A 17,468-nucleotide genomic window follows, 5' to 3' on the forward strand; every position below is an offset into this window, starting at 1 on the left:
TAGTTATAATGTACACTGAAGATGGCTTTTAATTTCATTGTACGAGGTGCAATGACCATAAAGTAAACATAAACCAGGACCATCCTCACTAACACTGACAGGACAAGGTACTCTATATAAACAGACAGCAAATCCCACTTCCTTCTAGCCCTGATGACGTTACCAAGCTGGATCATGAAATGTGTGCAAGAAAACAACCAAGCTCAGAGAGCACCAAGGACCCCACAATCCTCCTCTTCACAAACCTCACTCCCTTCTGAAACTGATGACATTACTAGTGGGGTCATGAAACGTTTGCAAGAAAACAACTCAGCTCAGATAGCACCAAGGATCTCACCGTTCAACCCTGAGCTACAAATATTCTCTTCCATTGGTTTTCTCCCTGAGTGGTAAATTCATTTATAGGCAATTCAGGCTCTGATGGGCTTTTGCTACAATGCTTTCAAAATCATTTCCTCCCACTCCTACGATCCCGTCATTTCATTCCACAGCACTTGAAGGGCAGGTCATCTCCAAAACCAAGCACCACAACCTGTGACCATCAGTTATGCTCTCTCTACGTACCGGTCCTTCCTTAAGGGCTTCTAGTGCTTCATTCCACAACTTGGTGTTGGCTTCATCGTCTTTGATAAGAGCCTTCTGCTGGGGAGTGAGTTTGTAGAGCTCGACTTTAGTTTTCTTTGGGGTGGTGGCAGGAGAGGCACAAAGGTCCGAATCGTTTCCTGGAAAGGTACATAATTTATTTCATCATCCGTCCACCCAACCATCCAAGAGAGACTTCAAAGAAGTTATGTGGGCAACTCAAGTCAAGAAGATCATTTACCGGATTTCCTTTTCCTCTTCCCTTGAATTGGGGATTCTTCTTCTATTTTCTTGCTATTTTCTTTATCTTTGTTTGCAACGGCTTCCAGGTACCCTTCGGGATACTACAGCAGGGATGATGAAAAAAATTAGTTGCGACACAACTGCTGTCTATTAACATGGCAGAGGGCTGCTTATCGCTGCCCTTTACAAGACACACACACACACACACACACACACACACACACACACGTACCTGCATAGTCAGGCCAAGCTTCTTCATCCTCTCTTTGCCTTCTCTGGTCCAAGGGGCTGGCTCTTCATCGTCTCTCTTGAGCATGTAACGCCAAACCAAGAAGCCAGATTTCCCTGTTTCAGGCCAATATTTAACTACCTTTAAAAGGGAACAGAGAAACAGGTTTCTGTTCCAGTTCCAGTCTGGTGTAGTGGTTAAGTAAGGTACAAGGCTAGAAATCAGGAGATGGTGAGTTCTACTTCTGCCTTAGGCATGAAAGCTTGCTCGATGACTTTGGGCCAATTACGAGGCGATGGTGAGTTATAATCCCCTCTTAAGCATGAGAAGTGGCTGGGTGACTTTGGGCCTATCACTAGGAGACTGTGAGTTCTAGTCCTGCCTTGAGGCATGAAAGCCAACTGGGTCACTTTGGACCAGTCCTTGGGCTCAGCCCAACCCAGGATACTTGTCGTCGGGAAAAGAGAAGGAAGTAGAATTAGGTGTGTGTAACGCCCGAGTTATTTCTAAAAATAATAAAGATGGGATATAAAAAATAGAATATAGAAAGAAAAAGAAAAGAAAAGAAAATGCCCAGGCATAACACCTCCTTTCCCAAAACTTTGGGGCCCTATTTGCAAGCCAACCCAATCTTACCTTATAGATCCCATCGTAACGATTTCCATCTGTGGGGGCGTATTTGCTGTATCGGCCTCCCTTCATGTTCCGCACCACTCGAACCGGTTTCCCGGCTCGCCAGTCCTTGGCTTCCGCACCCTCTTTATCGTTAATCGGTGCACTGCAGTTCAGTGCCAGAGCTCTGCCAACCATGAAAAGACAAAGGAGCTGAAGGGTCTTTCCTGGGGACTCTGATCCTCCCTTCTACTGGTAGTCAACTTATTTGTTTAGCTTTCATTCAAAGTTACAACACTGAAAGTGATTTACAACCAGCAACCAATCACTTCACCATCCCCAAGCCATATTATCACGTGAAAATGCCATATTACGATGCCTTGGTAAGAACACACTGCAATCCAGTTTTGGTCATGATATAAAAAGATGTTGAGACTCTGAAAAGACTGGAGAGAAGAGCAAAAAAAACACGACTGGGGGCTGGTTGCAGGAATTGGACGTGTGTAATTTAATCAAAAGAAAGATGGTGGGGGGAGAAACGATATGATAGTAGCATTCTAATATTTGAGTGGCTGCAACAAAGAAGAGGCAGTCAAGCTCTTCTCCAAAGCATCTGAGGGTAGGACAAGAAGCAATGGGTGGAAACTAATCCAGGAGTGAAACAACCTGGAACTAAGGAGGAATTTCCTGACAGTGAGAAAAATTAACCAGTGGAACAACTTGCCTAAAGAAGTTGCAAATGCTCCCTGGAAGTTTTAAAGAAGAGATTGGACAATCATTTGTCTTGCAATGTATGGGGTCTCCTGCTGGACCTGGGGTTGGGTTAGAAGACCTCCAAGGTCCCTTCCAGCTGTTATGATGAAAATATGGATGTCTGGCAACCAGCATATATTTATGGATATACCGCATTTTTCGGAGTATAAGACGCACCATTTTCCCTCAAAAAAGAGGCTGGAAATCTGGATATGTCTTATACACTGAATACAGCATTTCTTTGCCTCCTGAAACCCCGCCCCCTTCACCAAAATGGCCATGTATAGCTTGTAGGTGGTTTTCAGAGAGCTCCTGGGGGCTGGGGAGGGCAGAAATGAGCAACAATGGGCCATTTTTTTGCTCAATTGTGCCCCCCCCCAGCCGCCAGGAGCACCCTATAAGCTTCCTAATGCCCCTTTTTTGACAAAAAACGGGCCAGTTTTTGTGAAAAACGGGTTGAAAAAAAGGGTCGTTTTTGGGAGGTTTGCAGAGTGCAAAAACTTTTTTTTTCTATTTGCCTCTTCAATACCTTGGCGCATCTTATACTCCAAAAAATACAGTAGGTATATCTTCAACCTTGACAATTTTAAGACATGTGGACTTCAACTCCCAGAATTCCCCAGCCAGCATGGCTGGCTTGCTGAGGAATTCTGGAAGAGATATTGATTTAGTCTAAGGTGAACATTTATAAGCATTAGATATATAATTTATCAGCTATTTGGTTGAGTAACTTTCCAGTTTTATTTGGAGACCTGTATCTTACACTGGTGGACATTCATGAAGAAAAAATCTTCAATTTTGTTTCCATTTATGTGCTCTCTAAAGAGTTTGAGGCCCATACATGATTCCAATAATACAAAGCAAGTGTAAATGGCACAGTATCAGTTATATACTGCAAAAATACCCTCTCCAAAGTAAGGTATGAAAATTTAATAGACCCTCCCTGATGCAGACAAACTACAAAGCATCCACTGAATTATAAATGCAATTCTGAAAACCGCTCGGAGATATCAGACATGTTTAGCTTCATTCACTCCCCGTCTTTTGCAGAAATCCTTGGGAGGTTCCTCCTCACCTGTTCATTTTTGTAAGTTTTTGATCACAGGACTGTTCAGCTGTCCGCTTGTTCCCTGAAAGGTCACGGCCTCCGCTCCCCGTGTAAGTGAAAGAATTTCCGTGATCCTGAAATATATTCAGATCATTCAATCCGGGGGTGGAAAAGTTCTATTCAGTTGGTCACTCGAGTACGTGAATAAGTTGATTTTGGCACTTAAAAATACTGAAATCTTTCTCCAACATGGCATAATTCATGATCTGCTTGACAAACTACTCAGAGTTCTTCCAAATGTGAACATTTGCAAAGAAGCTTTTTACCCTGAGTTCTAGCTTTGCCACACAGCACCTTAATCAATAGATGTAGTCCTCGACTTACGACCAATCGCTCACCAATCATTCCAAGTTACAACAGACACCCCCAAAGCTACTTAGGGCCCAGGTTCAAAGTTGTGACGTTGGTTCCTTCCCAAGGTCACATGACCACATTTTCGGTAGTCAGCAACCAACCAGAGTTTACGACCCTTTGCTCTGTCCCATGGTCACATAACTAAGAATTACAGTAGTTTTCCTAAAACTGGCTTTTACTTCTGGTTTCTGGCAAAAACAAGCCCATACCAAACAACTGGTTTGCTTAACAATTGTTGCAAAAAAGGTAATAAAATCCAGTCAAGGTCCATGGTGGTCTGCTTTAAAACTGTCATACTTATGACTGTAATTGCCAGGCTTAATTACGGTCGTAACTCGAGGGCTACCTGTATATAAAATTATTCTTCTCATATCAATACAAATAAATAGCCTTTGGCCTCAACATTAGTTTATATATTTTAGGGCCAGTAAAGACAATCAATTTTATTATACGTGCTTAAAACCACAAAAATGCAACATGTTATATATTCCTTGCAGTCAATGGCTTTACGGCAACTTTTATGCCTCAATTGTTCTTTTTGGGGGTGGGGGAAGACCCAAAGAAGCAAAAGTGCCACTTCCCACTTTGGAAGACCTCAAATCAGACCTGATTAAGCTTTCTCAAACTCAACAACTTTTAAGATGTGTGGACTCCAGATCCCAGAATTCCCCAAGCAACAGCAGCAACTGTGAGGGACTGTTCTTTCAAACTTGCTCTTAGCAAGTAACCCAAACCCTAAGATTCTGTTTAACTTCTGTATTTCTTAAAAGTAAAGGTTCCCCTTGCACATATATGCTAGTTGTTCCTGACTCTAGGGGGCGGTGCTCATCTCCATTTCAAAGCTGAAGAGCCAGCGCTGTCCAAAGACATCTCCGTGGTCATGTGGCCGGCATAACTCAACGCCGAAGGCGCATGGAATGCTGTTCCCTTCCCACCAAAGGTGATTCCTATTTTTCTACTTGCATTTTCATGTGCTTTCAAACTGCTGGGTTGGCAGAAGCTGGGACAAGTAACGGGAGCTCACTCCCTTACGCGGCGCTAGCGCTAGGGATTCGAATCACCAACCTTTCTGTATTTCTTAAATTTATTTTAATCCCAATTGAGTGTCACATACGTGCACAGCCCAGAGTGTGTTACAACTGAAGCAGCATCTCAGCCCAGTAAACCAAGGAGCTAGTCCAGGAGAAGGCCATTCTGCTTCATCTCCATACTAGAAACCAACACGTCACAATCTAACTCCAACTAATGCAGAGTTGAGCAGTCTTAACAGGCGAAGGAGCCCACCCGAGCATTTAGTTATTAAGTCAGTTTTCCTTGACCCAGAGAACCAATTTCAGAGTTGGACTTGTATACTAAGCAAAAACTCAGGGGAAATGGCATCGGTTGCTATTTTAAGAGGTGATCAAGGGAAGAAACGTCAGCAGAAAAATCACAAAACCAGCTTATATTGGGATAGTTACCTAAGCTAAGGGCTTTCATGATGGCTTAGAGGCAAACCATTTAGTTCTGTAATTATTTAACAATTAATTTTTTGAACTGAGTAATCAAATTCAACCAATTAATTTAATTGAAATACAACCATCTCATTGGCTTTGGGACTTCTGGTAAAGAGGAGAGCAGCACTGAGAGATACAATAATGTCACTTACTACATCATCTTCGTATCCGCCCGCCAGGACCAAAGAATAGGCTCCATCGGTGCTCCGGCCGTGAATCCCTGCGACATGGGGCCGGTGGACGCCCGACTCGCTCACCTGAAGGGATAAAGGCAGGTCACATATCCAAGTTTAAGCGCAGGGGTCCCCAACCTGTGGGACTCTGCCCACTACTAGGCTGTGACCTCTTGACCCCTGGGCTGTCTGAGTGGCTGGCCAGGATACACACGCACGCACACATCGCAATTGTGGTAGGGTCGCCACAAGCGCTGGCACTCTAAAAAGTATAGTGCTAGCCAACAAGGTTAAGTTTTCCCCTTGTATTCCCTTTTCCTTCAGGCTCGAACCATTTACATACTGACACCCAGTAAGTTCTACTGTACATTCTCAACGCTTCCTAGTAGCAGCATCTCACCTGGACTCTGAATTTCCACAGGGTTCCCACTGGAACTCCGGGGATGGGCCCATAATGGTTTGATGGCACAATGGTACATTCCCTTGTGCGTCCCACGCACGCCATGCCCTTAAAAAGAAAAGGGGAGAGGGGGCCACATTTTAAACATGATCCACACAACCAAGCCAGTTGAATCAAGAATTGGCTAACTTCTACCTGCACTTTTCCAAACTTCTAATAAAGCACCCGATTGCTTAAAATCACCAGGATTAGTCCACCAGGCCTCTCAGCTGCACAGTCTTGGGTGGGAGAAATGGATCTTCACCTCTGCATGGCATTGGAACCAGCAAACAGGCTGACATCCGTGCCCTCCACCCCTTGGTTTTATTATTTTAATTTTTAGTAATATTAGTTTTTTTGCTTGTAAATGTTTGCAAGCTACTCAGAGTTGCCTTACCGTGATTGACGGCTTATAAATTGTATTAATTAGTTAATGTGCTTTCAATAAAACTGCACCCAGTTTATAAGGTTGCTCTGATTAGCTATTCTCATTATTTATATCCCACCTTAATTAGTTTTACAATTAACTCAAGGTAGTGAACATATCCAATACACCTTCCTCCTCCTATTTTCCCCTGCATAGCAACACCCCTGTGAGGTGGATTGGCCTAAGAGAGAGAGCGATTCCTCAAAGTCACCCGGTTGGCTTTCATGCCTAAAGAGGGACTAGTCTCCTGGTCATCGGCCCAAATCCTCCAGTCGGTGCTCCTGCCTAAGGAAAGGCTAGAACTCACTGTCTCCTGGTGATTGGCCAACAATCACCACTTGGCTTTCATGGCTAAGGTGGGACTTGAAATTGCAATCTCCCACTTTTTAGCCTGGTGCCTTAACCTCTGCGCCCAGCAATTCCTCCTCCTCTCCATAAGCTTCCCAGTATTTTAATAAATTAGAAGCGTGCAGTATATTTTGTGCCGTCTGAGCCATATGAAGGGCATCTTTTGGCCTGCAATGAGCAAGCATAACCAGGTTCCATTTACCTTGCCCCAATCCCGCTGAGAGGATGAGTTAGCAGATGCCATCTTAGATTTCTTTTTGCTTTCTTTCAGCTTCTCACCAGCCAAAACCACCTCATTCACATCATTTCGACATTCGGGACAATACCTAAATGTTTAAAAACAAAGAGAGAGAGAGAGAGGAGGCATTCATTTTTAAAATTTGTTTTATCTGCAATAGTGGAGAGAGAAATATTAAAAGCTACTTTCTCAATTTCAAATGGTGCAGATATAGCAAGTTACAGCTTTCCAAGACTCCCCAAAATGTGCCAAACAGGAATTCATCTTGAAGAGAGAATCCACCTTAATTCACAATAGACAACTGCTTTCCTTTCAGAAAAAAAGTTGCTCTTTTATTCACTTATTTATTTAAAACAGGGTACATAAGGCAGTCTTTGACTTATGGCCAGTTGCTTAGCAACCATTCATACTTACAATGGACCCCAAAAAAGGTACTCCCAACCAAGATTCTGATGGCCATCTCCCCCCCCCCCCCGGGTTGTGTGATTGCATTTCGGACACTGGGCAAGCAGCCCATGTTTTGCCCGTTTGCGGTATCATGCAGTCACGTTTATGAAATTTATTAGCAGGCCCTCTTACTTCAGGGTAATTGTAGGCGGTTTACAATCATAAAAGATAAAAAATTGTATCAACTAAAAGCATAAATTAATACCCATCTTTTACTTCTCTTTCTATTTTTTTAAAAAGCTCATTGGAGACGAGGTCGCTTAAAACCTTCCACATTCGCTTAACGTTTGCTACAACGAAGATCGCAAAATCGGGTGCAAACATGTGGTGACCCACTTAATTATTGGCACAACTTACAACCATAATTCCAGGCTCAGTTATGCTTTGTCAGTCAAGAACGACCTGTATAGTCTGACCCATCCTGTATCAAACCCTAGGAGGCTCACAATATTGCCAATTTCCCATGTTTTTTATAAAGACACTAGCTGATAACCCGGCGTTGCCCAGGTATTTATAGACGTTAAAGCCAAGGGACCTTTCTTCCCCTACTCCCATGCCCATCATCCCTGCCCTCTCCCTTCCTCCTCCCATGCGCTCCTCTTTCCCACTGTCTACGATTCTGGCACATTGTCCCAAATCCATCAGGCACTTCCCCATTGGTCCACCGGAGGGCGAATGTCATGGCTGGCTGCACTCGTTCTCCTTAACGGGCCAGGCGTTCTAGAGCTATGCTGGAATACACACACACACACACACACACACACACCAGGAGTGTCTTATCATCCCCACCCCCCAGTACTGGTTTCCAGATAGTAAGTCATCTGTGTACCAAGTTTGGTTGAAATTGCTCGAGGTACTCCAAGAGTTATACTGGAACATTCAAGCATACATACATACATACATCCTTTTATTTATATAGAAGATAGAAAGATAGATGATTGATAGATAGATAGATAGATAGATAGATAGATAGATAGATAGATAGATAGATAGATAGATAGATGAGGAAGATTAACACAAGTAAGGCATGATGCAACACAGAAATTTACATTAGTAAATTAGTGCTAGTAATTTACTATTAATAAATAGTTCTATAGGATAGTCACACATCTTAAGATTCATCGTAGGATAATTTTTCTCAACCTTGGCAATTTTTAGATGTGTGAATTTCAATGCCCAGCATATATTTGCAGCATGGCTGGCTGGGAAATTCTGGAAGTTGAATTCCCCAAGTCTTAAAGTTGCCCAAGTTGAGAGACGTTGCTTACAGGGATTCGTTTTGACTTACCAGTCCTCATCGTCAGGTATCCTGCTAAGAGGGGGGTCAAGACAATAAATGTGGAAAGCCATGTCACATTCATCACACATGAGCTGTTTTTCGGGGTCTTGTTTCCCACCGCATATGTGGCAGGCGCACATCCGGCAGGTTTTGCTCGGGTTGTCTTTACAATGCTTGCACACGGGTCCACTTGGCCCTAAAGTTTAAGAAAAGCAGACATATAAAAAGCACCTCAGAAAAAACAGCCGAAAGACAGAAGGTCAAAAAGGATGTGGGTTCTGAATCTCATCCAAGAGACGCAAATTATGACATTCACTAGCCTTAATTATGGTGATGGCACTAGCTCAGATGGTGTTTTATTAGGTGTGACATCTAAGTAATTAAGGCACCAGGCTAGAATCAGGAGACAATGAATCCCAGGGTGGATAAAAATCAATGATTTTTTTTAAAAAAATCGGATTTTTAAAATTTTAAATTGTTTTTTTAAAAATCAAATTTATTTTAATAAAATGCTTTTGGAATAAACATCTATCTAAAGATAGTTTTCTATTTAAGATACATTAATAATTTAGTTTATTCAGCATGAAATGGAGCTTAGTTATGTAGCATGAGGAGGCTGTATATTCTGCAATATTGGGACCGTGAGTCAACAATGGGTCAGAGAAGAAGCCGCTGCAGGACATAGATGACAGTTGCTCTGTGAAAATTATGATTTAAATCGAGTTGATTTAAATCAAATCCACCCTGGTGAGTCCTAAGCTTGAGTTTTAGTCTCACCTTAGCCATGAAAGCTGGCTTGGTGACTTTGGGAAGTCAGAGAAGGAGGTCAGAGTATTAACTTTATTCCCTGCCTTAAATTATTTATAAAAAAGATAACGAAGGTGGGCTACAAATACTAAATGAAAAACATTAAATTGCAATTAAATATTTAATAGCAGTCTCATCTACTGAGGCCCAAAGATAATTTTGTCTTGACCCACCCTGCCACCAATGCATTTGCAGCAAAAACTATATGACTCGTTGCAAAGCAGGACAAGTCAATGGAAAGGAAACTCACTTTTTAGGGGACTTTCAGAAGTCAAAGGCACAGCACAGCCCGGTTCTTCGATCTTGTAAATCTCATCCACCAGAGCAATTCGGCAATCAGTCAAGATATCTCCACCATCACTGCAAAACAGGGATCAAAACATGCTGAGCAAGAGAGGCAACAATGGTGGTTTCTCCCAGCAGAATTCCTTCCTACCAAACCCCCAATTATTAATGCTCCTACTTTGGATATACCGTATTTTTGGAGTGTGAGACGCACCTTTTTTCCTCAAAAGAGGGTGAAAATCTGGGTGAGTCATACACTGAATACAGCATTTTTGGCCTCCCGAAAAGGGCATGCATAGCCTTTAGGAGGCTTACAGAGTCCTCCTGGGGGCTGGGGAGGGCAAAAATGAGTGAAAAGCAAGGCGTTTTTTGCTCCTTTTTGCCCTCCCCCCCCAGTCCTCAGGAGCACTCTATGAGCTTCCTAAAGGTTATGCATGCGCTTTTTTTGACAAAAAAGGGCCATTTTTTGCTCGATTTTGCTCCCCCCGCACAGCCTCAAGCTACAAGCCTCGTAAAGGCTATGCATGCCCTTTTTTGACAAAAAAACGGGACTGTTTTTGGGAGGTCTGCAGAGTGCAAAAACTTTTTTTAAAATTTGCTCTTCAAAATCTTGGTGTGTCTTATACTCTGAAAAATACGGTACATGGCAATCCTTCCCTTTTGACTTCTTAGTGCGAACATTTCTGGATTTCTTCTGTTTCCTCTTTGATAATGGATGCATGTATTTATTGATTTATAGCCCATTTCCTTGTTCAGTGATTCTAAGCAGCTTACAATATCGTAAAAACAGCAACATAAAAAAACCTGAGTAAACTATATGAACAAGGTGGATATGGGATCTTCTCGGTCTATTAAACCAGGGGTCCCCAACCCCCAGGTCGTTGTCCACTACTGGGCTGTGGCCTGTTCAGAACCGGGCCATGCAAGCAGCTGGCCAGCGCATGCATGAGTTCAACCTGACTTATGCGAACAGTGGGCCAGTTCCCCTCTTCTCCCTCCCGGGCTGCCAAACCATAAATGTTGGAGACCGCTGTACTAAGCCACCTCCAGAATGACACGTCCCCATTGGGATTCCAGGCCAATCAGCAGAGTCAGGGTTTCAGGGCCTTTTGGAAGGCCAAGGAGGTAGGGGATGTAGATCTTATCTCAAGGAGCACAGTAATCTAGACTGGGGGGGGGGGGGTGTCAAACTCAAGGCCGGGGGGGGGGGAGGGGCAGGTTTTGCGGAGGCCGTGGCAGCCGAAAACAGAGCTTGGGAGCCACCACAGGTGCCCCCAACCCGAGTGACGTCAAGCTGGCCATGCCCACTCTGCCCCCTCCCCCTGAAGTCAAACACAACCTTGACGCGGCCCTCAATGAAATCAAGTTTGACCCCCGATCTAAACAGAGGGAATGTAATAAATGTATTTCTATCAAAATTTATCTTTGTGGGTTTTTTCCCCTTTTCTCATTATTTTAAAAACAATAAAAAGAAAGGAAACATATCTGGGTTGCATTATCCTGGAGTTAGATGAGCCACAGCCACAAACACAACTTGTTTGGAACACAGCTTCCCAGCAAGCTCACTTACCCAAGAACGATCTTGGCGTATAATTCTTTGTAAGTCCTCGTTTCTCGTTTCTGGAGGATCTCTGCGTCGTACCAGAAGCCCCTCTCTTTTGGATCATCGGGATTATAATTCAACATGACGACATCTCCGATTTCTATCTCTTCCCATTTTAAAATCGTCCTGGCGCGAGCGCGGACATTTCTCAAACTCAACTGGATGACACCATTCTCCGGATAGCTTTATCGAGGAGAAGGAAGTGAAATAAAATAAGCCATTCCACCTTTCCCAGACAACTGTAGGTAATCCTCGACTTATGAGCACAATTTAGCCCAAACGTCCGATTGTTAAGTGAATTTTGCCCCATTTTAGGACTTTTCTTGCCACAGTTGTAAAGTGAATCACTGCAGCTATTGAGTTAGTAAGATGGTTGTTAAGCGAATCTGCCTTCCCCATGAATTTTGCTTGTCAGAAAGTCACAAAATGTGATCACTTGACCTCAGGATGCTGCAACCACCATAAATATCAGTTGCCAAGTGTCTGAATTTAGATCAGGTGATTATGGGGATGCTGACATGGTCATAAGGCATTGTTTTCTGTGCCGTTGTAACTTTGAATGGTCACTAAATGAACTGTTGTAAGTCGAGGACTACAAGTTATGCTTCATCACATGGTACGTCACAATCAGCCGGATGTTCAGACTGGATCAAACCTGTCTATCAAACCTGTCCAGTCCTTCCCAAGGACCTGGGACAGGCAGATGTGGAGGTTTGTTGAAGAGATTGTTGCAGGAAGCATGTAAGCTATTCCAAGTCAAGCCACCTTTTTGATATTGACCAATGGGAGATTTTTTTAATGCAAACGATGAGCAGGTAGGACTGTGGGAGCCCTGATGAATCTAGATCCAAATAATTTCTGCAACATTCACACCATTCTCAAACCTGCTTTCAGAATAAATGCTGCCACTCAAGACCCCAGGGGGGAAAAAAAATAAACCCCCAATACTCACTCTTCGTATTTCACGTGATAGGTAATGTCCTCGTCGGGAACGGCTTCTTCCAAATTGGACTCTTCGTCACTTTCGCTCGCCTTGCTCGCCGAGTTCCCTTTCCGAGTCACTTTCACCACTTGCGCTTCGAACCAGGCTCCCATGCTCGTGTCACGAGCATCTACCAATTCATTAATCTAAACCAGAAGACCCCAAAGCAAAGCACTGATTTTTAGTTAGCCAAACGATAAAGTCAAGCCTTCAAAAATCCCACTTTCGTCTGAATACTGCTTTTATATACAGGCAGTCCTCAACGTACGACCACAATTGAGCCCCAAATTGATGTTGTTAAGTGAAAAATATGTTAAGTGAGTTTTGCCCCATTTTACGACTTTTCTTGCCAGTATCATTAAGTGAATCTTAAATTAATAACATGGCTGTTTTGTGAATCTGGCTTCCCCATTGACTTTGCTTGTCAGAAGGTCGCAGAAAGTGATCACATGACCCCAGATTACCCAATTAGTATGAACTAATTGCCAAGCATTTGAATTTTGATCATGTGAAGATTACCCAATTAGTATGAACTAATTGCCAAGCATTTGAATTTTGATCATGTGACTATGGGGATGCAACAATGGTTGAAAACGGTCATAAGTCACTTTTTTCAATGATGTAACTTTGAGCAGTTACTACCGTATTTTTCAGAGTATAAGAGCTTTTTCCCTCAAAAAAGAGGCTGAAAATCTGGGTGTCTTATACACTGAATACAGCATTTTTTGCCTCCCAAAACCACTTCCTCTTCACCAAAGTGGCAGTGCAAAGCCTGTAGGAGGCTTTCAGAGTGTTACTGAGAACTAGGGAGGGCAGAAATGAGCGAAAAATGGCCCGGGTTTTGCTCATTTTCCCCCACCCCCCACCCCAGCTCGGAGGAGCACTCTTATAAGCCTCCTAAAGGTTATGCATGCAATTTTTTTGATGAAAAACGGGCCATTTTTTGCTCATTTGGGGGGACACCACCCCAGGAGCACCCCATAAGCCCCCTAAAGGCTATTCATGCCTTTTTTTAAAAAAATCATTTTCACAAAAAAACGGCCATTTTTGGGAAGTCTGCAGGGTGCAAAAAAAATTTTTTTAATTTGCCTCTTCAAAACCTTGGTGCGTCTTATACTCTGGTGCATCTTATACTCTGAAAAGTACAATAAATGAACTGTTGTAAGTCGAGGATTGCCTATATATTAGGCTACCTCTATTTTCAGGGTTTCGGGAGGGGGGACCACAAATTTAGCCTTTTATCTTTCTTCCAGGTACCAGTAATCATGAAAACGTTTTATTACTGCATAAGGTTGGCTGCTAAATATTTGATAATGGATTTCGGAAATTATACCCAAAGATTTCTGCTCTGCATTTGTATCCATTTTAACTTTCCAGCCTTAGAATTACTGTTTTAAGTAAGCTATGCTGTTCTTGGGCTTGACATATCCAAACATGGATCAGTTTGTTCAGACTGATATGAATACAGGTTTCATACACAGATAGTCCTCAACCTACGACCACAATTGAGCCCCAAATTTAAAATGGACAAGATTTCTCAAATAGCCTTCCAGTTCTCCATCCCAATTAGAGCAAAAAAGGGAGTTATTTTTTTCCCCAAAAGAAAACGTTTGGGGTAAGAATTTAGCATCTCTTTGATCATGATGCTGCTTGCTTTATTTACGCTGAACCTACAACCATAGTGGAGCCTGCCCATTAAAATCCCATGTCACAACGGTCATTAAGCAAGGCATACAGTAATCGCCTTGTTTAAAGATGCACATTTCTGCTCTCCCTGATGTAGCCATCAAGTGGAGCGGGGGGTATGGGGGAGGGTCTGGGGGGACACTGCAGCAACTCCACAGACCACATGTGGCCTGTTGCGGGCCTCCTCCACCTGAGGGCACCTTGAGTTATTTAACAAGACAACCGAATTGGAAGGGACATTGGAGGTCTTCTAGTCCAATCCCCTGCTCAAACAGGAGACCCTATTTACCATTTCAAACCCCAAGGATCCAAGTAGACCTTTCCCACCCACCACTGGGTATTCTCAGAACTCGAGCCTGCTTCTCACCCCACTGAGCCCCATGCTCCCCATCACCAACTGGTCCCTTACCTTTTGGGTATCATGCATCACCTCCTGGAAATAGCCGTTGCATTATGCAACCTTGCTACATAGTGGAGGCCATGTGGCTCCATTTTAGAAAAAGGCACCAATTTCAGAGAGGCTGCAATCAATTGCAACTCCACCCAAGATGGCACCCACTTCTATGATAGAGCCATCTGACCTGCAGGCAGGCCAGGAAGTAGAATGGCCGTCTCTCCTTTCCCAGAAATCACATTAGCGAAGGAGGCCACTTCACCTCTCAGCACACCTCATGGTGGATAAGTACAAGAAGTACAAATAGTCCTTGACTTGGGACCACAATTGAGCCAAAAATTTCCACGGCTAAGCAAGATAGGAGTTAAGTGAATTTTGTGGATTTTACGACCTTCCTTGCCAAAGTTTTTAAGTGATTCACTGAGGAGGTCATAAAACGTGATCATATGATCCTGGATCACTACAACCGTCATAAATTTGAGCCAACTCCGAATTTTGACCATGCGGCCATGGGATTGCTTCAAAGGTCATTAGCGTGAAAAATATAAGTTACATTTATCAATGCCGTTGTAACTTCAAAAGGTCACTGTGAAATCAAGGACTACCTGTATTAGATGGTCTGGTGGAGCTACTTTTGCCAGGATTTCAGACAAATGAAAGAGAAAGTGCTTAACCATGGTTGGCTGTGGCTTACTCTATCACCAGGGAGGCTTTCATTGTCGGACCCTACAATGACTAAGATTAAGACATCCTGGCTTAATGTCTTACACAGACATGCTAATTCTCTGTGCAGTTTCCCCAGAACTTAAGAATTCAGGCTCTTCTGCTTCAAAAGGTCTTTGCATCTCAACCTTCCATCTAAAGCAGTCGCACCTTATAGAATCCAAAGCCGGGGTCCACCAAATCAGTCCCAACGGCACTACTGCACGGTGCCTCAATCTCCACGGCCCCTTCCCCATTATTGGAGCTTTTGTCCGATTCGCTTTGGCCTGAACAGCAGCCAGAGTCCGTGTCCGAAAGTTCAGAGTCTTTCTCCTTGTTCACCAAGGGCAGGTTAGTGGGGCTTTGTCTCACTAACAGCTGGACGATGTCGTTCAAATTCACGCTGTAATCAAAGAGGGAGTGACCATCTTCCATCTGTAGGTTGAGAGAAGATCAGTCACAAGAGGCAAACAACAGTTAACAGAAATGTTAAGATACAGAGTTCACATGCTCTTTGCAGGCAGAAAGTTTCAAACTGAAGGACCAAGGAAATACCCACTGGAAACCTTAGAGCAGTGTTTTTCAACCTTTTTTGTGCAAAGGCACACTTTTTTCATGAAAAAAATCACGAGGCACACCACCATTAGAAAATGTTAAAAAAATTTAACTCTGTGCCTATATTGACTATATATAAAGTAATTCTCCCACGGCACACCTTACACTATGTCACGGCACACTAGTGTGCCGCGGCACAGTGGTTGAAAAATACTGCCTTAGAGAGCCATCAAGTATAGCAAAATAGTGATCGAGATTTCCAAAAGTGGAATAACACCAAATTAATCAATTGAACAGCTTACTTCTGGGAAATGTGGGTGCTCCATCCCTGGAGGTTTTCAAGAATAGACTGGACAAACAATTGACCAGGATGGTATAAGGGCTCCTGCCTTGAGCAGGGGGTTGGACTAGAAGACCTCCACAGTCCCTTCTAGATGTATGATTCTATTTTTTATATTTATTCTTTCCTTTCCAGTTCCTGAAATCTTCCTACCCTCTTTTCTCTCCTGCCTCTTCATAGCTGACAATTCAGGATCCCCCCCCCCCCTTTCCCGGTTTTCCCTCTTAAACTTCTTTGGCCCAGATCAAGAGCTCTGATTCAACTTTGATTAAGTTAGGGCTCCAACCACTCAAAATAGGCTATTCCATGCATTGAGCACTTTGTGTCTCTTGGAGTTGGGCAGCCGATAAATTTAAATGTAAAAAATCTGCCTAGTTCTACTATTTGTGTAGATGAAATCTGCCTAATGATAGCATTTCCTGATTTCCCAATCCAATCTAACAATCTCTTACACAGCATTGTTAGTTGTGAATTTGGAGCAATGAAGTCATATTTGTGGTAAGACTGGCACCTTTCATTATGATGGCATTTTGAGGATATCTGTTGAGAGAACGCTGGAGGAATGGCTGCATAGTTTGTGGGTTAAAGAGTTTTTCAGTGTATTTATGTGGCAAGACAAACAAACCCTATTGTTTGCAAAGCCTGTTGTCTGTCTGTCTGTCTATCTATATGCTTCTAAAACTCTGTTTTAACGGGAAGAAACGGGGCATTATAAGGCAATAATTTTTCAATCGAGATATCTCAACTGGGTTTTCAGGATGTATTCAATATCTTGGACCCATGATTCCCGTGGGATTGAAATTTGTGAAATTGGATAAACAATTTAATCGTATAGACCTATCATAAAACATTTTGTGACCTTATACAAATGTGACTAAATATCTCCGGTGGTCCTGATGCTTTACTAAACAGTTCATCAGGAGCTATTTCCAAGGCAAATCCATCACGGAATATCTTGTTCTTTTTTTTATAAAAGAACTTTTCCAGGGAAGTACAGTAGAAGCTCAGCCATTGCTGAAAGCATGAAGGAAATATATTTGAAACAATGACCCAACAGCTTACAGATTGTCTCGACTTACAGCCACAATTGAGCCCAACATTTCTGTTGTTAAGTGAGTTTTGCTCCATTTTATGACTTTTCCCACCTCAGTTAAGTGAATCACTGCAGTTAATCAGTTAGCATCCTGGTTGCTAAGTGAATCTGGCTTCCCCATTGACTTTGCTTGTCAGAAAGTTGCAACGGTCATAAATGTCAGTTCCCAAGCATCTGAATTTGATCACACGATCATGGGGATGCTGGAAATGCAATAAGTGAAAAATGGACATAATTCACTTTTTTCAGTGCCGTTGTACTTGAACGGTCACTAAGCAAACTGTTGTAAGTCA

General features: G+C 42.9%; 1 protein-coding gene across 3 annotated transcripts in view; it reads right to left on the reverse strand.

The window, feature by feature from the left end:
* UHRF1 (ubiquitin like with PHD and ring finger domains 1) overlaps nt 1–17,468 on the reverse strand; it is a 39,699-nt gene that overhangs the window by 2,235 nt on the left and 19,996 nt on the right. For all 3 annotated transcript variants that reach the window (XM_032229420.1, XM_032229387.1, XM_032229310.1), the window contains 13 exons: nt 15,359–15,622; nt 12,376–12,551; nt 11,391–11,606; nt 9,786–9,895; nt 8,738–8,924; nt 6,967–7,090; nt 5,951–6,058; nt 5,530–5,634; nt 3,495–3,601; nt 1,691–1,853; nt 1,058–1,195; nt 824–926; nt 565–722 (listed from right to left, as the gene is read on the reverse strand). In XM_032229420.1, the coding sequence (XP_032085311.1) occupies nt 565–722; nt 824–926; nt 1,058–1,195; nt 1,691–1,853; nt 3,495–3,601; nt 5,530–5,634; nt 5,951–6,058; nt 6,967–7,090; nt 8,738–8,924; nt 9,786–9,895; nt 11,391–11,606; nt 12,376–12,551; nt 15,359–15,622 (1,959 nt within the window). The remainder of the gene's footprint in view (nt 1–564; nt 723–823; nt 927–1,057; nt 1,196–1,690; nt 1,854–3,494; nt 3,602–5,529; nt 5,635–5,950; nt 6,059–6,966; nt 7,091–8,737; nt 8,925–9,785; nt 9,896–11,390; nt 11,607–12,375; nt 12,552–15,358; nt 15,623–17,468) is intronic.

Source organism: Thamnophis elegans, chromosome 1 (assembly GCF_009769535.1).
Source record: "Thamnophis elegans isolate rThaEle1 chromosome 1, rThaEle1.pri, whole genome shotgun sequence".
In the NCBI taxonomy this organism is placed as follows: domain Eukaryota; kingdom Metazoa; phylum Chordata; class Lepidosauria; order Squamata; family Colubridae; genus Thamnophis; species Thamnophis elegans.